At 40.0% G+C, this 24,095-nt stretch overlaps 1 protein-coding gene across 1 annotated transcript in view; it reads left to right on the forward strand.

The window, feature by feature from the left end:
- Positions 1-24,095, forward strand: part of ccdc88c (coiled-coil domain containing 88C) — a 53,845-nt gene that overhangs the window by 23,886 nt on the left and 5,864 nt on the right. The window contains 22 exon segments of the mRNA XM_069717430.1: positions 1,784-2,007; positions 2,546-2,627; positions 2,974-3,132; positions 3,416-3,562; positions 3,897-4,047; positions 4,177-4,358; positions 4,909-5,046; positions 5,157-5,441; positions 5,547-6,344; positions 8,064-8,191; positions 8,367-8,508; positions 8,801-8,938; positions 9,121-9,282; positions 9,437-9,714; positions 10,628-10,771; positions 11,193-11,379; positions 11,552-11,697; positions 11,933-12,022; positions 14,974-15,275; positions 20,752-20,835; positions 21,307-21,420; positions 21,505-21,642. Coding sequence (XP_069573531.1) covers positions 1,784-2,007; positions 2,546-2,627; positions 2,974-3,132; positions 3,416-3,562; positions 3,897-4,047; positions 4,177-4,358; positions 4,909-5,046; positions 5,157-5,441; positions 5,547-6,344; positions 8,064-8,191; positions 8,367-8,508; positions 8,801-8,938; positions 9,121-9,282; positions 9,437-9,714; positions 10,628-10,771; positions 11,193-11,379; positions 11,552-11,697; positions 11,933-12,022; positions 14,974-15,275; positions 20,752-20,835; positions 21,307-21,420; positions 21,505-21,642 — 4,219 coding nt within the window.

Here is a 24,095-nt window from a genome sequence, read left to right on the forward strand (position 1 = left end):
TAAATACTCAAGAACAATCCATAGTTATGCCACAGGTACTTCATATAGAGAAGATGATATGATTTTGGTGTGCCATTTGGTACGTGTTTTAATGAGGTCTTTTTTTTTAACTTTACAATTTTTGTAATGGAGATCATTGTGAGACATAAAGCAATCCAAAGAGCTTCTGTAGTATTAATTTTAAGAATATGGTATACTCTTACAATGTAATTTGCAAAAATTCTATTAAAAATCAAAAAACAGTCATTATTGTCTTCCTCTTGTATAATGGAAACGATGCACTGAAAAGACCGACATACAGAATGCAACAAACACCCCTGGTCAGAAAACGCTAAAACGTTGAATAATTACTATCTACTAATTGGAAGGTAGTTTAATTTGTTTTCACCCAAAGCCCCAAGAATAATCAAGTCAACTACTTTGTCTAATTCAATTTGAAAGGTGCGTTTTGTGCGCTTCACTCAGAATGCGCAGAATTATTTATTTTTTTGTTGACATTGTGTTGCCCAGATGTCTACTGAGTTGAGCATGCTAACCAGCTAACCCCTGCCCGTCCCGTCTTGTAATACAAATAGCTCTTAATGCTAACATTGGCTATGTAGAGATGGTAACTAAGAGGACTGACCTTACTGACAGTGTTCATATGTTAAATTAGCTGTGTGTTGATATGCCAAACTGATCTAGCGAACAAAACCAGATGTTCTTACCTTGTTTAAACAATGCAAAACCAGACTTTAAGTGCAGCGATTAATAACACAAACCGTACCGAAAAAAAACATACCAAGTGGCATCTATATGTGGTTGTGCTCTTCTTCACACATTTCAACTGATCTTTTATTTCAAAATACTGTAAAGGTTTTCTGTTGGATTTATGTCATTGGACATACTTGGCAAGTTCATCGTTTTCAATTATTTCTTCTTTCAAACCGCCTACGTGATTGTTGCAGTGTTGGAATTTTCACGTTGCAAAATTCGATTCCTGCCAAGCTTTTGGAGTAACTTTTGTTTTAGACAGTATTTGGGTTTACAAACTTGCATTCATGTCTCGTGTTTTTTTTTTTTTTTTTTATCAAAGTTGAATCTTCCAGTTTTATGCCCTATTGTGACCATGGTTGTCTTCTTGGATGCTGCCTTGACGTTGATATGCAGTGTCCTTATGTTTGTTTTCATAATAATCCTTGTGGTCAGGCTTTACACTTGGAACCATTTTTTGTGGAAAGACGTTGTCTCTCTTAAAGTATGTAGTATGTCTCTTTCAACACCCTTAACCACTGCTGAAACTGTGTTTCGGCTTATGTTCTGTATCACTGATGAGCTTGTGGTTTTTTACCAGGTTAAATTAGATACTGAGCAGACCACTATTAAGAAATCTGTGTTGTTCACAGGTTCTTGTTTAACCTTGTTCTTGCAGTTAGGCTTAAAACCGCATGCACCTGTGACCATTGCAGCAATGTAAACAGATTTTCGTTCCATTGAAGTTGTACTTTAACGCCTGTATTTTCAGTGTAGTTTATCTAACCTGTTTGTTTTTAATGATACATCAGATCGAATCTCCAAGACTTTAACTTATGTGATGATAACGGCCCATTTATTGGAAATGATACAGTTGAGATATTGCACAGGGGTGTCCTCAGTTGTTTTCTTTTTTGGGGCACTGTATGTTTAATTATCTAAAGTACAGATTTGTCGTGTCCAATAGTATAATGCTATTTCAGAGGATTTTACATTCAGACAAACATAAAATATACAATTATATAAGGAAAATGTTTAACATGCTTTCCAGGTGATTGTGGATCTCACCCAGGAGAGGGACTATCTATCCAGTCAGCAGCCTCAAGAAGGCCGCAGGAACCTGGGTTTAAGCAACCCAGAGCACGGGCAGAGCTCCGGAGGGAATAACAGTGGATCGGATGTGACTGTGTCTGGGCTGACCAAAGAGGAGAGGCAGCATCTGTCTGTGGAACTTGCTGATACCAAAGCCAAACTCCGAAGATATAGACAAGAACTGTGAGTGTTTTTATAAATAAAAAAATAATAAAAAAAATTAAAAAAAGAATAATCAGAACGAATGATGGTCCCAGAACTGCTCTAACGTTCCAAAATTAAGATCAAATAAAGTACTGTGTAATAAACTACTGCTTTAGTCACACTAAAAAGATTTATCTACCATTGAAACAGTTTTTACAACTATTTTTCTGTGAGTAACACTGTGGCAATGTGGTTCAGTCTGAAAGTCATTATAAAGCCAACATAGCCTATTATGCTGTCTAGTGCAATTAAATCTACAGTGTAATCACACAGTGGGTCCATCTATATGGAGAATAACTAGACACTCCCAATTTACTCTCAGCTACTGAAAGTCATTCTGCCGAACACACTGTTTAGATTCTTTAATCAAATATAACAAAAGATTTACAGTAAGACTGATTACAGAATCAGTATTTTTTTTTTTTTTTTGACGCGGTGTGTGTGTGTGTGTGTGTGTGTGTGTGTGTGTGTGTGTGTGTGTGTGTGTGTGTGTGTGTGTGTGTGTGTGTGTGTGTAGAGAGGAGAAGACAGAGCAGCTGATGGATTCAAAACATGAAGGGCAGCGGCTGGATCAGGAGTTACAGAGACTGAAACAAGAGGTGAGGATGTGTTCATAAAGAATAGATTCAAATCTGTCTGATGAAAAAAAAGAAAGAATGAAAGCAGGCCAGGCTGTATGTTTTTTTTGTTGTCTAATGCTTTTGTGATGCAGCACACGACTTTGTCAGCATTCTAAAGAATTCCCCTCTCTTTATACCTTTACCAAATCCTGAAATTAAAAAGTACGAGTTTAGCTTCCTGAGCAGTTTAAAATTAGTCTCTTTTGTGTGTGTGTGTGTGTGTGTGTGTGTGTGTGTGTGTGTGTGTGTGTGTGTGTGTGTGTGTGTGTGTGTGTGTGTGTGTGTGTGTGTGTGTGTGTGTGTGTGTGTGTGTGTGTGTGAACAGAACCAGTCACTGTCTTGTGAGGCTCGTTCGATCCGAGTGTACCGGGACGAGGTGGACTCACTAAGGGAAAGAGCCGCTCGGGTCGATCGACTGGAGACTGAACTGACCAGATTTAAAGAGAAACTCAATGATGTACACTTCTACAAGACCAGAGTGGAGGTACAACAGGAGTTTCACACTACACGTCATTATACACTGAATAATCAAACTATGGCACCAATAGAAATGCTACATTGTAGACATTATGAGTGACCTGCTTCATTTCCTGTACTGGCAGAAGTTTATTTTCCTGTTGCAGTCCTCTCATTGTGTGTGTGTGTGTGTGTGTGTGTGTGTGTGTGTGTGTGTGTGTGTGTGTGTGTGTGTGTGTGTGTGTGTGTGTGTGTGTGTGTGTGTGTGTGTGTGTGTGTGTGTGTGTGTGTGTGTGTGTGTGGTCATTCAGGAGCTTCGGGAGGACAACCTGACTCTGCTGGAAACAAAAGTGTTGTTGGAGGAGCAGCTGACAGCCTCCAGGGGGCGCTGTGATAAGCTGCACACAATGGAGAAAGACAATTTGTTACTTAGAGCTAAAATACATGACCTGGAAATGGTATTACACTTTACTTCTATTTGTTATAGTCAGACGTGCAATATTTGTTTAATATACATAAACAATTTATGGAGTTACAATGTCATATAAAGTTAATTTTAAATGCTTGTCCACTTAAAGGAAAGAATGTCAAAAATTTGAATTATGTCTTGGTGTGTCCCAAATGTATTTTTTTTTTCCTGGACTATTTTAACATTACACATTAGGACAAAATATTGCCTATTATCACTCTTGGTTAAAAAAAAATGCTGGTATTAAACTTTGAAAGTACTCGCACGTTTCTGTTAAGTTTGCTCATCTTGTGCTTTTGCGTGCACGTGTACGTGTTGTGCAGGAGAGGGACAATGAACGTCGTAGGCTGGAGGAGCTGGTGGAGGAGAACATGCTGCTGGAGATCGGACAGAAACAGAGCATGAATGAGTCGGCTCATCTGGGCTGGGAGTTGGAACAGCTGGCCAAGAACAATGACAACACTAACACAGAGAGTAAGACTCCCACTTTCCTATTTTTTTTTTTTTTTTACATATTCTGTTTGCGTTTGTAGAAATGTTATCATCTACATTATTTTTTTTTAATTAATTTTTTTTTAACTGAAATACTTTTCTTTGCCGCAGCTCGTAAGTCATTGGTCCATGAGCTGAATGAGTGCGTTTCCAGCCGGGTTCTGAAGCTGGAGAAGGAGAACCGGGAGCTGCAGGCCTCTATAGAGAGACTGAAAGAAGACAACCACCTCCTACAGGAGCAGCAGCTTCACACCCAGGAGGTGGATAGGGAGAACCAGAGTCTCAGCAACAAGGTGGGAGATCTGCATGGGCCACTATACATTTTTTTATTATTATTATTATTTCTTACAGTGATGACCCTCTGTAGTTGTGTGATTAAAAAAAAAAATAGACACCGTGTAAGACAAGAATATATGTTGCCTAAATAATAGATAGAAAAAAGCTTTCGGTGTAAATTGACACCTGGTTAATCATTGCACGTCACTAATTAGAACCAATGACTTGCTAACTTATTTTACTGCAAATCAACTAAGAATTTACGACTGCAAGTAACTTGCGATTGTTGTAAAGACGCTAAAGTTACACAAAGATCAAACAGAAACCACTGGCATGTATTCAAGTGTCCAGTTTTAGCTATTTGAAATGATGTCCAGTTAACATCAAAACAACCAGTCATACAGCATGATTTCTACAGTGTGGAGACAATGCGGACAAATCTTATAAATAGTTAGTTACAATCACTTTCCTAATGATTTTTTAATTGTTAAGCAACAGAACACATTTAAAATTTCTCAACTACAGAGTTACTAATTACTACTTTGTTTTTTCTGATGTGTTTGCTAGTTCGAGCGTCTCCAGGGATTATTGGAACAGGAAAGACTGACCAATCAGGACATGGAGTCTCTGGGAGAGGAATTACTAAAGGAAAAACAGAGTTTGGAGAGAGAAATGCATACTCTGAGGGCACAGAAGGATCGACAGGTAGTTAACACACACTTGCAGTTGGTCACATGTTGTTTTGACGTTAGTTATAAAAGAGATCAGAATGCCTCTTTTGGTGACACCCTTGTTCTACTCGTCTGTCCAATCAGATCTCAGAATTGGAGAGTGACAGGCAGCACTTGTCTAATGCAGTGGCATCCCTTCAAGACCGCGCGCAGTCTAACAGCGAGGCGAGGGTCCGTGAGGTGGAAGCAAAGAACCGCTTACTGCACCAGAGCATCACTGACACGGGGTCCAGATTGGCCAGCTTGGAAACTCAACTCAAAGTAGCCAGTGAGGAGGCAGAGAGGCTGAGGGACAGAGCGGGGCGGTGTGAGGAGGCGGAGAGAGAGGCTGCTCGGCTGGAGAGGAGCAGGGACGCTCTGAACAGAGAGGTAACAATGTTGTGCTGTGATCTCTCTTCATTTAAAATGAATGCGATCGCTGCAGTAATTAATTCAGTCTATTAATGTATATACTTGTTCCCGTGTTGCTTTCAGGTAGCATCGCTGCGTGCATGCAGCGAACGGTCAGAGGCTCAAGAGAAGCAAGTGTCCTTCTTGGAGCAGGAAGTGTACAGACTGAAGCGAGAGGCAGAGGAGGCTCAGCGGGAGCTGCAGAGACTGATGAAGCAGGAGGGAGAAAACAGCTTGCTGTCAAAGGAAAACCTGGATCTTCGGTGCTCCCTGGAAAATTTCCGCTCCTCTTCCGCTCGCCTGGCCACCCTGCAGGAGGAGATGAAGGAGGCACAGAGAGAGACACAGGAGCTGCGGAGAAGGCTGGATGAGGCCAGGGAGGAGACACAGGGCGAGAAGAAGAAAGCAGAGAGACTCGAGTTGAACTTGGGAGGTGTGAACCAGGAGAAGCATCGCTTAGAGGTGGAAATAGAGAACGTCAAAGAGGAGAGAACAGAGGTAGAAAGAAAGAGACTGGAGACACAAAGCAGAGAGGAGGAATTGAAAAGGGAAGTAGAGGAGCTGAAGGAGGAGCGGAGAAGAAGGGAGGCGGGAGATGAGGAGAGAAAGAAGCTCCAGCTGGACCTGGAGCAGTCAGAGAAGGACAGGAAGTACCTGGAGAAGGAGAGCTGGAGGATCAGAACAGTGCTGGAGGGGAAAGAGACGGCGCTCGAGGAGAAAACCAGGCGATTGACTACAGTGATGAAGGAAGGTGCAGCTCTGACGAAGGAAGTGGATAGGTTAAAGGAGACGGCAATCAAAGCGAAGGAGTTAGAGCGGGAGTACAAAGAGCTTCAAAAACAAGCAACTATTGACAAGAGGACTTTGGCTACACTGAGAGAGGTGAGACGAATAAAACTTGTCACACAACAGGTCTCTAGAAGAGGAAGAACTGAATCAATGCTTGGGTTAAGGGTTTCACACGGATAACCAGAACAGTATTTGTCAAAACATTTTCAGCATTAAGTCTGTTTACTAGCTGTTCTGAGGCCTTTAATTGTAGCTACATCGGCAGTTGGAGTTTGTCCAGATGTTATGGAATTTTAATGTTAATATTTCTATTTTGTCTGAACAGTTAATGGACTTCTCCGTGTTGACTTACAACCCCGTGTTCCAAAAAAGTTGGGATGCTGCGTAAAATGTAAATAAAAACAATGTGATGATTTGCAAATCATGTAAACCCACATTTAAGAAAGACAACCTTATCAAATGTTGAAAGTGAAAATATTTATTGCTTGATGAAAAATATATGCTTATTTTGAATTTGATGCCAGCAACACTTTTTAAAAAAGGTGAGAGAGGGGAAACAAAAGTCAAAAGCTAAAACAAAACACCTGGTTGAATATCTCACAAATAACTACATTAACTGACAACAGGTCAGTATATGATTGATTATAAAAAAAAAAAAGCATCTCAAAGTGGCAGATTCTCCCAGCAGTGAAAATGGGGAGGGATTCACGACTATATGAAAGACTGTGGGCAAATAGTGCAACAATTAAGAATAAGGTTGCTCAGGGTAGAATTTAGGAATTTAATTTGCTACGTTACATAATATAATGAAGAAGATTCAAAAAATCCGTAGAAATCTCTGTACACAAGGGAGGCGGCTGAAATTCAATATTATATGGTCGTGATCTTTAGGCCCTCAGGTGCATGGGCTCAGGAACACTTCCGAAAACCGTTGTTCGTGAACACAACACGTCACTGCATCCACAAATGCAGGTTAAAACTCTACTATGCAAAGACAAAACCATGTATAGACCTGATGCAAAAAGGCCGTCGCCTTCTCTTGGCTGAAACTCGTTTAAGATGTGGAAAACTGTCCTGTGGTCCAAAGAATCCAAATTTCAAATTATTTTTGGAAATCATCGGCGCTGCGTTCTCTGGGATAAATAGAGTTCGGGTGCTAAACTGCCCTGCCTGCAGTGCAGAGTTGTCATCCATTGAAAACATTTGGCGTATCATGAAATGGAAAAAAGAAACGGCAAAAGAGACTCTAAACTGTTGAGCAGCCAAAATCTGAAATAAAACAAGAATGGGACAACATTTCACTTTCAAAACTCCAGTGACCGGTATCCTCAGTTCCCAGACGTTTACGGAGTGTTGTTAAAAGAAAAAGGCACATTAGTTCCGGGGCGCAACTAAGTGGGTTTTCTTTGACATTTGTGGGGTTGTGCATCATGAATTTATCGCCCCTGGGTAGGACTGTCAACACTGATTTCAGCTGCGATGTTCTGAGGGAAAACATTCTAAATGCTAAAGACCTGAACTCGAGTTGAACCTGGCCCAACGGTTCTCCAACGTGACATAAGCCCCCCCCCCCCCAACTCACCAGATCTGGCTCCCTGCGTTTTTGTTCTGTTCCCCAAATATTTGACAGGACCTTGATATGTGCTCTGCACAAACTGTGATGTGCGTTCTCTGAGTGCCTGTGGTAAAATATGCATCGTTCTGCATTGCGCTAACCCTGACATTCTGTCATCTGTCTGGAGATTTAGATTTCTTTTCAGGGTTTCCTAGCTGTGTGTCATTATGTGTGTGTGTGTGTGTGTGTGTGCGCAGGAATTGGTGTCAGAGAAGCTGAGTGTCCAGCAACAGAATGTTGAGTTGGAGAGACTCAATGAAGAACTGGAGAAAATTGGACTGAACAGAGAAAAACTACTCCAGCAAGAGCACACACTGGAGGACAGGTAGTTTTCTCTAAGAGCGGATGTTTTGGTCATGTCCTTGGGCTACTGGTTAGAGATCAAATATTTTGTGTATATATAAAAAAAAAAAAAAAATCAATCTTCAATGGGTAACTGATTAACAGATTTCTTTTTTTTTTTTTTAAATTTTTTTTTATTGTGTGTGTTTGTATGCCAGCAGGTACAGGCTGCTGGAGTCTCGGCTGGAGGAAACTGTCCAACAGACTATGAAGATAAAGGAGGAGAAAATCTCCAGTCTGGAAAAGAAACTACACGAGAGCAACAGACTCAACGCTACTCTTCGAACCGAGCTGGCCAATGTAAGGACACGCACGCAACCTTCTGAGAAAATTCTTTAAGCACTCACTTTCCTGACCGTGCTGGTGCGTCTGTGATGTTAAAGGTGTACAACAATTTGTGAGTACAACATAGACACGTGCATATATAAACCATAGCCCTGCAAAACAAGCGAAATGACATTACAAGGTCAACGCTTTATGTAGAACCAAGTGTTTCATTCACAAAAATTACACACTATTACATTCATTTATTACTTCAAACTGTATTGTTGTTAGATGTGGTTGTTTTTGTGTTTTTTTTTTACCACTGTAGGTTCGTCAGACAGTGTCTGCCCTGCGTCAGCAACAAGAAGAAGAAAACCACAACTCCCAGCAGCACTCAGGGAGCGAGCGGGGTGCCACTGCCGAACTGCTTCGAATCAAAGATCATCTCATTGATGTAGAGAAGAATGTAAGATTTATTCTTACTCCTGAATAAACACTCTCAAAGCGCATCTCACACCATATCATCTGTTTTTCGAATTATGTGCTTCATACGTTTTACTTATATTGTTAGAATATTTATCCTCACTTAACATATTAACATGTATAACAATGAGACCGAATAGTTATGGTGTCATTATTTTCTCTCAGAATTCGTCCCTGCAGACAGAAAGCAGTCTGTTGAAGGAGCAGCTAAAACAGCTGGAGAACCAAAACACTTCTCTCAACAGCCAGATGGCCACACAACAGCGACACACCACCACCCTGCAGGAACAGAATTCAGCCTTACATACACAGACAGCAAAACTACAGGTACTGTCCAGTCAGTCATTAACAAACTTGTTCGAAATTTGGTTTCTTAAAAAAGGGAATAACAGCATTTAAAAATACAGTATATAATACTCCTGAGAAAGTTGTGGTTTTTTTTTTTTAACATTGTGTTCTAACAGATTTCCCTGTATCTCAGGTGGAGAACTCCACACTATCATCTCAGAGTGCATCTCTCATGGCCCAAAATGCGGTGCTGCAGGGCCAAGTCAGTGCCTTGGAGACAGAGGTGGAGTCATGGCAGCGGCAGCGAGAGGAGGCATGGCGAGGCAGAGAGAGCGTGCTCAACGATCACGAACGCCTCCTGAGTGTTCACGAGAGGCAAGCTCATGAGTATGAACAGCTGATCAGTCAGCATGCTGCACTGAAAGGCAAGCAGAGGGCGATAGAGGGTGAACACAGGACGCTGCACAGCAAGTAAGTGAACAGCATACAAACATGCGGGTACTAACCGTGCATTAGAAGGTCTTAAAAGGACGGACTTTAGGGTAACCACATTCATTGCGACTCTGTGCCTCACAACTGACCTTCACTAAAGCTTTGGACAGTATAAAAACAAATGCATGGAGTCACAGGAAACCTAAACACACACACACACACACACACACACACACACACACACACACACACACACACACACACACACACACACACACACACACACACACACACACACACGTATACAGTGTTCTCAGCTCCAAGTCAAGCTTTAGCTTGTTGATTATTCCTGGATTGTATTCACATTGTGTTTTACACACAGGGCCTCAGTATTATTGATCAGTAACAAGGATGTTCTTTCATCTTGTTTCCTGTTTCGTGAGAATAACCCCCCACTGTCTTTGTACATTTCCCATTGTTTATTAACATAAGGTAACTAAATTTGTTTACATCCACAGTGAATACAGGACTGTCAATGTTTAACTAGCCAAAGAACAGCTTTTACTAACATTTAACAGTTTGAGGATCTCCTTGTACTGACTGTCTATGTTGACACATCATCAATAACCGATTAACCAACATACATATACTGAAATATGTGACTGAAGGTTACCTCACATTTTAGAGGTTCAGCTCATGCTCTTATTCTAAGAAAAGTAATACTGAAGCAATCCTGCTTCCTTTGTTCTATATTTGTACGTGGATAGATGTGCAGTCTGTGCCTACTACAACTAAAAAAAAGTCGAGGTCATACTCAGCTGCCTGGTGTCAAACATTTATGTGAACATTGCAGACAAACATGGCCGTAAGGCTATTTACAGATGCTATCAAGTAAAAAAAAAAAAAAAAAAAGCCCTCTGCTCTATGTGCCTGTCTCTCTGTGTGTCTGCAGGTATTGTACATTGCTGCAGCATAAGGAGAAATGGGAGGAACAGGAGGGGCTTGGTCAGAAAGAAAAGGAGGAACTAAACCAAGAGATCCAGAAGAATCGGCTCCTGCAGCAAGAGAATCTCCAGCTAAAAACAGAAGTGGACAGGTACTTTAGTTACACAGTTACACTGCAACACATTCGCAAAAAGATTGTTTGTTTTGTGAAGAAGTCAAATTTTTGCAGTAGACACAAAGTGCCGTATTAATGCGGAATAACTCTGCAAGGGTCAACTACTAAGTCCAAGTCAGAGATCAGTGTGCAGCCTGGCATGCGTCTCAGTACGACTCTGTGGTCACTCCAGTGACGCAATATACATCAAAGAGCCGTAGTATTATGTAGTCTGATCTTGCATTATGGCTTGTTAGAACACGTGGCAAACGAATCTTAGTCCAAATCACCTCAGAAGAGGATGGGCACAGTTATCTGCAAGTTTTGAATCTACCCGAGTTGATCGATCACTTGACATTTCTCACATTGGCGAAGTAGTTGCTCCATTCCTTCTGACTTGTTCTGTTTGCACCTTTAGATTGGCAGAGAGCCAGTCACAGCAGACAGAGCAACATGAGGGGCTCCAGCAGCGCATGAATGACCTGAAAAGTTCATTCAGCTCTGCCCAGCTGGAAGTAAGTCAATGGATGACACGATACGACACACTCATGGAGCAACACCAGGGTCTGGATCTCTCCTTGGCCAAACTCGACAACCACTGTGAGGTAAATAGGCCTTTTATTTCACCAAGAGGCAGAAGGACTAAACGACTGGTGAATATTTCATGCTGCGCTGAAGTGTTTAAAACTCTTCAGCTTTTCCTCTGGAGAACAAGTCCGCATTACCATCTCTTTGTTACTTGTTTCTACCTGTCTGCGTTGGATTTTGCGTGCTCAGCTGTTGAGTCGACTGAAAGGTAACCTGGAGGAGGAGAACCACCACCTCCTCAGTCAGATCAACCTGCTGAGTCAGCAGAATCACACCCTGCTGGAGAGGAGCATGGAGAGCAAAGAGCTGTATCACCAGGAGCAGAAACTTTACATGTAAGGACACTCAACGCACGCAACACATGCAGCTATTCTTAACACTTGTAGTTGTATAATTTAAACCATGTAGAACTATAGAGTGGACACAATTGTCTATGAATGTTGTCAGAAAATAGAAATATATATACACATATTGAGACTGCTTAAACAAAAAGGCTTCAGAAAGATAGAACAGTACTGTAAATTTGTCTTTTTTGTCTCTTTCTTTCTCGCTGTCACTCTTTTCAATTAGCGACAAGCTGAATGCTCTTCGTCGTCAAAAAGAGAAACTAGAGGAGAAGATCATGGACCAGTACAAGTTCTATGACCCCACACCTAAAAAGTAATCATTCCTTTTTTTCTAGAATCAGAGATCATGATAGAACCAATACGCGTGGTACATTTTACATTACATTACATTTCATTTAGCTGACGCTTTTATCCAAAGCGACTTACAATAAGTGCATTTCAACCATGAGGGTACAAAACCCAGAACAACAGGAATCAAGAAAATACAATTTCTTCAAGAAAGCCAAACTACTGGGTGGGGTCAAGGAGGTTGGAGAAGATGGAGAATAGCTTTTTGGGGTTGGAAAATGAGGATTGAATTCTGTAGTACATAATATGAGAATGAGAAATTACTGCCACAAGGGTGATGGAACGAAGCTTGACACACAAACAGCCACTCGCATCACAGAAATACAGCATACTGCAGCACTAAACACAGTAGATGCTTTTATATTGGTATCAAAAGGTCAGTTGCCAGCTGACATGCAATGTAGCACTCCGAATGCAAGCACTTAAAAGTCGCAAATGTCAGCAATTTGACGCGTCCATCGAAACGGGCAGCAACAGACATATTACTATTTACTTCTTTCGGCTTTGCAACCTACAGACAAACCAACAGACACAAACACAAAGACTGCTGTTGCTTTTGTGTTTTTACTGTTGATATGTAAAGCCAAAAAGTAGGAGTTTGAGCTGCTGAATGTAATTAACAAATGTGTAATACTTCCTGCATGCAGCAAACCTCCCAAAACTAAAAGACTTATACTGACAGGACTTGAGACTTTTTTTTTTTTTTTTTTTTATGTAGTTCTTCCTTTATTAAGATATATTTTCATATTGATCACCTTGTGACGATTTGCAAATCGTGTAAACCCATATGAAATTTTAAATCGAACAAAGAAATCATATGAAATGTTGACATTTTTTGTAAACTATGTGCTCATTTGGAATTTTTATTTACCAACATTCTGCAAGCGTTTGGGAACTGAGGAGACCAGTTGATTGAGATTTGAAAGTGAAATATCCCGTTCTTGCCTGATATGGGAGTTCAGCTTCTCAACAGTTCAGGATCTCCTTTTGTCATATTTTTCATTTTATTATATGCCAAATATTTTCAATGGGTGACAGGTTTGGACTGCAGTTCAAAACAGTTTACCACCTGGGCTCTTCTGCTACGGACTCTATTGCTGTTGTAATACACGCAGAATGTGGTTTGGCATTGTCTTGCTGAAATACGCAAAGCCTTCCCTGAAAAGGATGTTTTCCGGATGGCATTGTAGATTGCTCCAAAACTTGTATATATTGTTCAGCATTAATGGTGCCTTTTCCAGATGTGCAAGCCTCCCATGTCTTGTACACTAATGCACCCCGATACCATTAAGGATGCTGGCTTTTGTGCTACGTGCTATTAGCAAGCTTGATGGTCCCTCTCCTCTTTAGCCCGGAGAATGCGGCACCCATGATTTCCAAATAGAATAAAAAAAATGTAGAATTTGTCAGACCACAGGACAGTGTTTGACTTTGCCGTCTTTAATGAGCCCAGATAAAGGCGGCAATGTTTTTTTTTTTGTATCATGTTTATATGTGGTTTCGTCTTTGCTGAGTTGAGTTTTAACCTGCATATGTTGAGGAACATTATTGTTAAATTGTTGCACTATTTGCCGACGCAGTCTTTCAGAGTGGTAAACCCCTCCCACTTTTCAATGCTGAGAGACTCCGCCTCTGCGGGATGCTCTTTTTACACCCAGTCATGTTACTGATCTGTTGCCAATTAACCTAATTAGTTGTGAGATGTTCCACCTTTGGTGTTTTTCCAGTCTTTTTTGTGCCCCTGTGGCTGCCATCCAAATCTAAATGAAATGAAACAATCCAGTTTCTCACTTTCAACGTAGATCTTTATTCTATTTTCAATTAAATATGGGTTTACACAATTTGTGTTACTCTTTTTATCAACAAAATCAAACTAGATAAAAATGCGCAGCAATGATCCAATGTAAATAAACAATTCAATACATCACTGCCTAATCTGTAGATGCATTTTAATCTGCATCTGAAATTCATATTTAAATGGGTTAAAGCAGGAACACCATTGGAAACGGGCTGCATGTATCCGCACATAATGCAAGAATCCTGCTTCTTCATTTAATGTCCAGTGAAGGAAGGTTTCTTCTCCTGTTCTTTAAAAATCTCTGCAGCCACCAGAATAGAACAGGACACGCATGTTGATGAATTTGTAGCCTCTGAAATGGCATTACACTTCACTGTCCACTATGTTTACCTAAATCACACGTAAATAACACCAAAGTCACCAAACGCAGTTCTGCGCTCACCACACTGCTCAGTTAAATCTCAGTAATCAGTTGTTTATGCGGGAGACGTCGGATTACAGCGGCTCATTTAATCCCGGATTGCCTCCTTTCAAAATTTACTTTTAGCGAGTGGTGTTTAGTGTTTTATTCAATTTGTCCATTTAATGATATGTGATGCGGTGGAATTAAAACTGAAATAGCACTGAATTGATCCATCATGTTAATGGCTTTGTCAACATTTTTGATCATTTATTCATCATCAGTATAAAAATGAATATTTACACCAACTGCCTGTGGTGCATATTTGCTCACATGTTGTCCTTCTTGACGGTGACTGGCTCAACTGTTTCAGATCCATAAAACCAGCAATGTCACCGGCTGTGTATTTAATAATCACCACACCCTCTGATCTGTATTCACCCTAGCCAGCCCTTTTGCACCTGGTGCTGTTGCACATACACATGTTAGCCCACACATTCAGTAGTCTGTGTCCAATACCTGCCCTGCACTTGTTGTTCCCCTTAAAATAAGCCTCAAAGTTTAAGAGAATCTTTGAGCACATTAGAACTCTGGACCTGGGTTGATAACATGTATCAGCTGATATCAATAATATTATGATGAGAAAATGTTTTCAATATAACCAGTCTCACATTCAATATGCAGTATGACATGTAAAGATGTTGTTTTATGTTGTCAGGAGGAGTCAGTGGTCTGGAGCCAAAGCTTTAGTCAAACTGATTAAACCCCGAAAGGAGAGCAGCAGGGAGAGAGGGGGCAACCAAGACAAGGAAGCGGGCAAAGAGAGAGAGCGAACAAAGAGTGCCCCGGACATCCCCCTACCTGCAACACCCTCCCTCCTCCCCCCTGAGCCGCCGCCCTTATCCCAACGGACTGGTGGTGACTTAAAAGATGTCAGCTACGCACACAGCAGCCCTAGCAACCATATCACCAGCCCCACCGCGGGGCCGCAGAGTCCAGCACTGACACCCATCAACCGAGGTAAACACACTACTACGGCGTCATACTTAAACACAAAGAAAACCCTCTTCATAGATCATTATTACCAGTAGATGTCAGCAGATGAGTCCTTTTCATTCCAGGACTTTTTACCCTGAGGGCTCATTCAGAATAAATATTGTCTCTAGTCTTGTTTTGTTGGGCTATGATAGAGGGGAAGTATATTATTACCAAATACAAATACGTAACATACATCTAATGTAGTTTGATTGATGTTTTTGATCCAAAAAGATGACAAACAGATTTTGATGAGAGGGCACTGGTGACCACGATATAACCCCGCTGTTTTTCAAATCTATTAACATGCACTGTGTTTGTTTTAACAGGATACTGCTATCACAGTAGAGACATTAACAGCATGTAGATGTATCGCTGAATGTTTTAAAGCAGCTCTTTGTTTTGGTGTAAAATAAGGAACCCTTCAGATGTATTTCTTAAATATTTCATTTTTTCAGGCATTTGTCAATTCTTTAAGTTATGTTAACTTAAAGTTTCTACATTTTGTTTTGACCCTTTTTTTTTAATGTTTTAAGGGAATAACCGAAAGGAAATAATGTATAATTCAAACAGTTAAAAGTTAATTCACACATACTTATGTTATCATTCATTTCAGGAAAACAAAAAAGACAAACAATGACCAACCCATTTATGTTTTACAAGATTTCTTACTGTGATGGTCTTTGCAACAAAATATCAATGTACATGTATCCCTAGATATAGTGGCAACAGAAGAGCAGTGCACAGGAGTTGCGTGACCTTATAGTACTCCTGTGACAAGAGTGGCAGTATTCAAAACTGGAAGGGTATTTCAGCCTTTTGAGAGAGAACGGTTTTGTTATTGATTCATAATTATGCAAGACTGCTCAAAATATGCCAAAATTAAGATAATTTCACAATAGACTTTCTGCAAAACAAAACAAAGGAACAACAAACATTCAATTAGTCCTTTCTGGCATCTAGTGATGACTAGATGTCACATTTTTAGTTTGGGACAAACAGTCATTGAGGACGGTTGAAGAAGAACTGACTGCTGGCAGGCTTTTCCCATATCTATGAGCAATCTGAAAGGGCAACAGGAAGTCGTCGTAGATTGGTGTTTTCGCTTTGCATTGACAGACGCCTAGGGCCCTATTTCTGTACCCGGCGCGGCGCAAGCCCAACACAGTGCAGGTCCAGGCGCATTGGTGTGTGTGAGTTTTTGGTCTTTTTAGCGCTTGTGCCGAGTTGCAAATTTTGTGGATCAATGTGAACCAGGCTGGGCAGAGATGGCCGGAACCGCGCAAGAGGGGGTGTGTCAGTAAAGATGTGCCGGTGCAGCGCATTTTTGGTGTTCATTTTGAGGCGAAATAGCGCCTTCGACCTCCACCAGTTTAAACCACGTCTAAAGTGCAGCGCAGCTGACGGTTAACTTCCAGTGGCAAAGAGCGCACATAAACAGCACAAAATGCCAAAGAAAGGCTTGGTGAATGTTCTACGTATCTAATCCTACTAAGATTAATAATTAAAACAAGATTTTTTTTATTTTTTTTACTCTACTGAAGTGGATGTGAATCAGGCAGTTGGCACGTGTCATGACGCAGTAGCCAATCCCAGGCATAAACTAAAAAAAAAAGGCACTCTGGTTAACTACAAATGAATTGCAGTAAAGTTACACATAAAGATTCAAAAGCCGTTTCACCTACTCATCTGGTTTAGTAATCTAGCCAGCCCTGCGTCATTTACATGTGAAAGCTTAGGCCATTTAATTCATTCATTCATTCATTCATTGGAAAGTAAGTCAGGCACACTAAAAGCGCCGGGAACTTTTAAATGTGCGTAATTCACTTATGCTCACTCCTCAACAATGTTCCAGCACCTGGTTTCTCCAAATGGAATGAGTGTTCTTTGTTTACTGTGACATTCAACTAATGCCAGTGTTTGGTGTCTACGAGACGCAGGTTTTCTTTTGGCCCTTTGTCTTATTTCATTGAACTGCGTCCTACAATGAGCAGAGGTTCACATAACCTGAGGGAAAGAGGCATTTAGAATATTAGATACCTCTTCCCAAGCCGATTTAACATCATCACCCTTTGGAGGCCGACTCGTAGTAGCGTAAATTCAGTGATTATGAGCCTCAACCTCCCGGGCAAGTATGTCAGTTTCTTCCTGCGTAAAGTTCGGACGGTGGTTCCGGCGGTCTGTTCCTTTGTCAGCCATTAGAAACTGATAATACGCGACACCACAGCTGTTTTAAAGGGAATTGGAGTGGAACTGATTTTTTTTTTTTTTTGCCCATGATGGTGGCTGTGACACAACTATTGAATAATCTATTCCCCCTACTTTACCCCTTCGTCGCGCTGCGCCAGAGTTGCGCCTACATTTGTATTCACTAAAGTACCAGACAAGCTGGCCTCACCTACTTGCACTCCCGGCGTGCCTGCACTGCACCTGGGCAGATGAAAATAGGGCCCCTTCTTCAAAATTTGTGGTTTTTGCTGATTGTAGTCTGCAAATAAGTGTTTGAGAATGCAGTCAAAGCAGGATAACATGACTTTGTCCCCTCTGTTCATTACATCTGTTGGATGGATTAAGACAAGTCCCTTGGTAAATATTAATGTAATTGTAATTGTAGTTTTGCTTAATAACTGAAACTCACACATTTTTCCTGTGGAGCAACTTTTTTTGTTGTTTTGTTTCTTTGTATCAGCTCTACTAGTGTTTCCCAACCAATTTTTTTTTGTTGCCTCAAATGTGTCAAATGTTCTCAGATTAAACACTACTCTAAAAAGGCAAACCCTCTATAGTTCAAATGTAACTGCGACAGTTTCCTGTTTGTCAGTCATGTAAAAATGCTTTCAAATGCGTTATAATGGGGCACTTTTAATTCAATACGTGACAAGGAGTTACGGGTAAATATTTCTTTTTACAACAGAAATATTGTACAAAACACAGGTCGTGAGAACTACATTTCACCGAAACTACCCGTTTCATACCTTTTATCATTGCATGCAGTCTTAACTCTTTTTATAATTTTAGGTCTGTGGGTTTTCTGTCCCTTTTCTCTTAAACTGAATTGTGTTAATGAAGCTGAGCTCAATTCACTCATAGTTCAACAAGTCGTTTTTAAAAGCTTTGAGGTTAAAGTTGCCATACTCAACTACAAAATTTAAGGAGATAAGTTGAAACATAAACAATGCATCCTCGCAACTGCTCCACTGTACAAGTATATACAGTATGTCTTGTTTGACATAGATTAGAGTTATGCCTTCAGTTTTTATTTGTCATTTCTGATGCTTCTGTTTAAATTCAGTGTGAGTTGAGGTCAGCTCTGAGTCCAATGCTTCATTTAACAATGGGAGCCTGTTTCCTTGTTTTATTCCAATGGGTTGCAATGGTCTTGCATGTTATTTATTGTTTCACATTCTGACAATCACATAATTAATAACTTCTTAACCAAGTGTTTAATTTACTCATTGTTTCATATTCTCTACATCTCTCCATCTCTCCCTTCTATCTCTTTCCATTTCTCCCCCTCTCAGTTGCTCCTGCTCCAAAACGCTTCCATTTTCTCCGCAGTAAAAGTCAAGACAAGCTCCTTTCCTCCTCCTGCTCCTCCTCCTCCTCCCCCTCCTCCCCGCCCCACCGCCCCTCCCTCTCTTTCACCAGACGACTGCGATTTTGGTCTTCCACTGACATCACAGCCGACGTCATCTCTAGCCAGCCTATCTCAACCAATGGAGTTTTCTAATTTCCTCCTCATCATTATTTGTAACCATACACATCATCATCATCATCATCATCATCATCATCATCATCATCATCATCACTCTCACTGTCAACCCGATCAACACTCATCATTGTGACATTTAGCTTTCCACACAAAAAATACACACATCATACCTGCATGCTCTTCAGAAACACTAAAACAATCAACATTGCTCAGCAGACACAATGGGCCCATGTTGCCGGCCAGTATTACTAGTAAGTAGTGTGTGTAGACATGGTTTATGTATGTATGTGTGTGTGTGTGTGTGTGTGTGTGTGTGTGTGTGTGTGTGTGTGTGTGTGTGTGTGTGTGTGTGTGTGTGTGTGTGTGTGAAGAGTTTGTGTACATGCTCCTGCTTCCAAGCAAACCCGGCTTGCCTTCACATTTCTGCATGTCCTTGAGGAGTCGTGTGTTTTGAATGATATGTGTGTGTGTGTGTGTGTGTGTGTGTGTGTGTGTGTGTGTGTGTGTGTGTGTGTGTGTGTGTGTGTGTGTGTGCGTGTGTGTGTGCGTGTGCGTGTGTTTGTGCGCGCTGTCACTTTCCTGAATGTTTTTAATCTGACTGGTGTCTTGTCAACAAGACTTGATCGCTGGATTAAGAGCAGATCTCATTTTAGTCAGTTCGCAAGCTGTGCTTTAAGATAGATTGGTTTGCTTCACAAAGCTTCATTCAGCAGTGACACGTCACCACAGCAACCATACTCCTTGTCGCCCTTCTTTGTCAAATTTGTCTGTCTGCTGCAATAACTCCTTACCCTTCCTTATGGTGCTAATGTCAGCAAATTAAAGCAAAAGGCAGAGGTATTGTTAGGTTGTATTTTAGCATGTCACAGATGAACTTGAACATTTTTAAGTAAATACATAGTATATTAACAGGACGTTGTATGTTGTTTCCTGCTTGTGATTTAATTCTACTTGCTCTCATGCAGATATAATATTGATGTCCTCAAAGGATAGGTTCTTATATATTTGCTCATGTTTCCAAACCCTGCTTTACAGGTCTTTAATGTACATTGAAACTGTTTAAAGTTGTGTCATCATCCCTACTCTCCATAGTGACCTCAAAGTAATCCTTTACCAAAGAAATTTATGTCTACAGCCCTCGTTCTGTGTAACACTGATTTAAAAACTCAACTAGGAGCTGGCTTCATGTTGAGCCATAAAAATAGCAACTCGTCACAAGTTGTGGTGAAAAGCCTCTTGCACTGCACCAAAATGCAAATGCACCTATGCTTGTGAAAACCGTTAATGTTTAATAATGTTTCGGTATTGGTATGTGTCAGGTTTTGTAATCACTGAAACTAGATTTTTATCGGGTGGATCCATGTTCACACCTTTTTATTAGTTTTGTCTGTAGATGACTCAGTGACACAGAGTTAGAAATTTCCCTTACAGATGTCAGTAACCCCCTTTCTTTGATATTGATAAGTAAATTAAATATTTGAGCACATTTGGATGGAAGCTAGTCATAAAATGTATGAATTTTAATACAACAAACCAATACACATGCACACTATAGTGTGTAGATTGCAGTGTACCTGAGCCAATGAGTGGATGCTTAAAGTTCTGCTTTGCTTTCATGCTACACTGATATCTATTCCCATAACTGCAGTGAATTTGATTATGCACTCTGGCAACAATGTGCTTGCTTTGTGTATGCATCATGGTCATTCTATAAATACATTTCCTCACAACCTTTTGATTGGTCCACAGGATTGACTGACAGAGGCCGAGGTGTTTATCATAACAGTACTCCCGGGGGCAGTAGTGAAAATGTCAATGGAGAAGATGGACAAGGTAATCTATTTATCAATGATTGATAACAATACTAATAATATAAAATATCACTCAAAACAGGAGAAACAGAAAGAGGTAATTAAATGTAAGATGTCCCATCATTTTCACATAAATTACATTTCTTTCTAACGAACAATATGGCAGCCTATTAAGTGTTATTTTGTGTAGCACTTCCTTAGATTGGGTGTGAAATTATTAACCGGGAACCAGCACATTACATTTTTTGGTTTCGTCACCAGCTGCAAAATGAAAATAAAATTAAGATAGTGGAAAGGAAAGGGCAGAGAATTAAGCAACATCAGTCCTGTCCAAAAACTGGTCCTGGTTTTGACAAGTACCTTAATTCTTTCAAATTTTGAGGAAGTTAATGTAAAATATTTTTTTATCACAACTGACAAGGATGCAGAAATGATAAAGAGTGTAACTTTTCTATATAACTTGAATGAAATGTTCTGTGTTTTTTAATCCCAGGTCATACCCAAAAGACCCATTTAAGCTCAACTCCAAGCAATCATTCATCCTCACTGGGCTTAACTAATAACTCCAACTCCAGAGTGGGACAAGGCCCCAGTCGCAGACCCAGAGGTAGGCCAATTATTGATAAGACCTAACTTAGAAGTCAGCAGTAGTGTGTGTATTTATGAGAGTGATTTGAAAAATTAATTTCAGGTCTGTTATTTGATGAAGACTCTCGCCACAACACCTCTGACTCCATGTTTGGTCCTCATGGCAACACGGGAGGTCGCCCAGGGTCAGCAGACTTCAGCCACAACACCTCCAGCTCCAGCTCACCTGTCAACTGCAGAGGTACAGAAATATTTTAACAGTTATCCCTGTTTAAAATAAATATTTAGCCGTATGTTTGTACAACACCATTGCCAAAAAAGTTGGGACAATGTGTAAAATGTAAATAAAAACTGAATGAAGTGATTTGCAAATCCTATCAACCCATATTTAGTTGCAAATGGACCAAAAATCACATATAAATTGTTGCAACTGAGAAATGTAATTGTTTTATGAAAGATGTATGCTCATTTTAAAATACCAGCAACACGTCTCAAAAAAGTTGGGACAGGGGCATGTTTACCAGTGGGTTGCATCACCTCTTCTTTTAACAACACTCTGTAAACATTTGGTGAACTGAGGAGAGGAGTTGCTGGAGTTTTGGAAGTGAAATGTTGTCCCATTCTTGCCTGATATAGGATTTCAGCAGCTGAACAGTCTAGGGTCTCCTTTGTTGTATGTTTCATTTCATGATGTGCACATTTTATTTTAATGGGTGACAGGTCTGGATTGCAGGCAAGCCAATTTAGCACCCGAACTCTAGAGCGCTATGCAGTTCAAATACATGCAGAATGTGGTTTGGCCTTGTTTTGCTGAAATAAGCAAGGCCTTCCCTTAAAAGAGACATTGTCTGGATGGCACCATTTGCTGCTCCAAAACCTGTATATATCATTCAGCATTAATTGTTCCCTCCCAGTTGTGCAAGCTACCCATGCCATGCACTAATGCATCTCTATACCATCAAGGATACTGGCTTTTGACCTGAGCGCTGATAACAAGCTGTGTGGTCCCTCTTCTCTTTAGCGTGTAAGATACAGAGTCCACGATTTCCAAAAAGAATCTCAAATTTAGATTTTTAAGACCACAGGACTGTTTTCCACTTCGCCTCAGTCCATCTTAAATGGGCTCGGGCCCATTTCTTCTTTGTATGGTATTTTTTGTGGATGCAGCAATGAACTGTGTTCACAGACAATGTTTTTTTTAAGTTTTCCTTATCCCAGACTATGATTTCCATGACAGAATTTTCTGTTTTTAATGCAGTGCTGCCTGAGGACCCAAAGATCATAGGTTTTGTTTTGTTTCTTTATTTAGATCCCCATTAGCTTTTGCATAGTACCAGCTACTCTTCCTGGGGTTTTCGTAATTTACAGTGACAATACGCTTTATACAACTTATAAAATACCCAAACATAATACATTGTTTTTACAAACAATTGACGCAAGGTTTTATTTGACGAAAATACAAAGACCTGCTCCGATTGAATCAACTAAAATGAATATCATCATTTAACGTAAATGCCCATAAGACACTTATATACCCAGAATGCTTAAAAGTCACTGAAATTTCTTCATTCGGTAGTGCTCTTTTAGCATTTTTTTTTTTTTTTTTAAACTATACATATTATTTTTTTTGTGAAATGTAATTTGGAAGGGAATTCCATTCTTGCATTGCTCTGTAAATTAATGTACGTTGAGCTGATGTCATCTTGGTAAAGTGAAACAACGTCCAGCAGCGTGATGAGTTAAATACTTGAGAGTGTCTGCACTACAAAATAATTTTTTTTATATTAAATAAGTGGAGTCTTTGTTGTTATGACGTTCCAAATGAAAACCACCAATAATTACAGCAATCTATTTCCCACTTCAAACCAAGATAGACAATCATGCATTTTAGTAACGTTACTTCTCAACCCACAACAAAAGAGCTACACATGCTGCTTTATTTGCAGTTTTCTTAAATTACCTAGTGAAGTATTGGACTGAACAATTGAACAATAATTAAACTGAGATAATACCAAAGCCTCAATTACTTCTTTAATAGTTTGTTGTGTCAAATATCTTGCACATCTCTTAATTATCGACAAAGTGTTTCCCATTTTAGTTCCCAATTTCTGTATGTGCTTGTCCCATGTGTTCCATGATCACTCCCAAAAGTTTGGTTTCTTCTACCTGCTTAATTGACATATTATTTATACTGAGATCCAAACTTTGGTTTTGAACATAAAGAATACTTTGATCCAATTACTACACTGGTTGTAGTAATACTTTATTGGTGAAAATTGTGTACAGGAGTGGCCCTAAACAACTTCCTTGATGCACTCCCAGTTTTACACCTTGAACATCTGAGTAACTTCCATTGAATTACACCGTTTGGATAAAAAGTTATTTGACTGACAGAAAACAAAGTAGTGAAGATTGACTAAAACTGTAACATTTACATTTTTCCAACATTAAGACATGATTTTTCTGCAGCTTTTGACCTTATTGATCAAGGAAAACCACTCCTATAATTTTCCTGTCATCTATTTCAATAAGCCAATCATCAACCATTTGAGCCAGCTGTAGAATACTTCTCTCTGTATGCATGTTGGAAATTTGTGATTACATTTTTATTGGAAACATAAATCTGAATTTGTTCATACACTATTTTTTCCATCATCTTACTTAGGATTGGAAAAAAAACTTATAGGTTGACTG

This window comes from Brachyistius frenatus, unplaced genomic scaffold, assembly GCF_029030835.1.
Source record: "Brachyistius frenatus isolate BFR_SWC_R1_liver_20210118 unplaced genomic scaffold, ASM2903083v1 Contig_175, whole genome shotgun sequence".
Lineage (NCBI taxonomy): Eukaryota > Metazoa > Chordata > Actinopteri > Embiotocidae > Brachyistius > Brachyistius frenatus.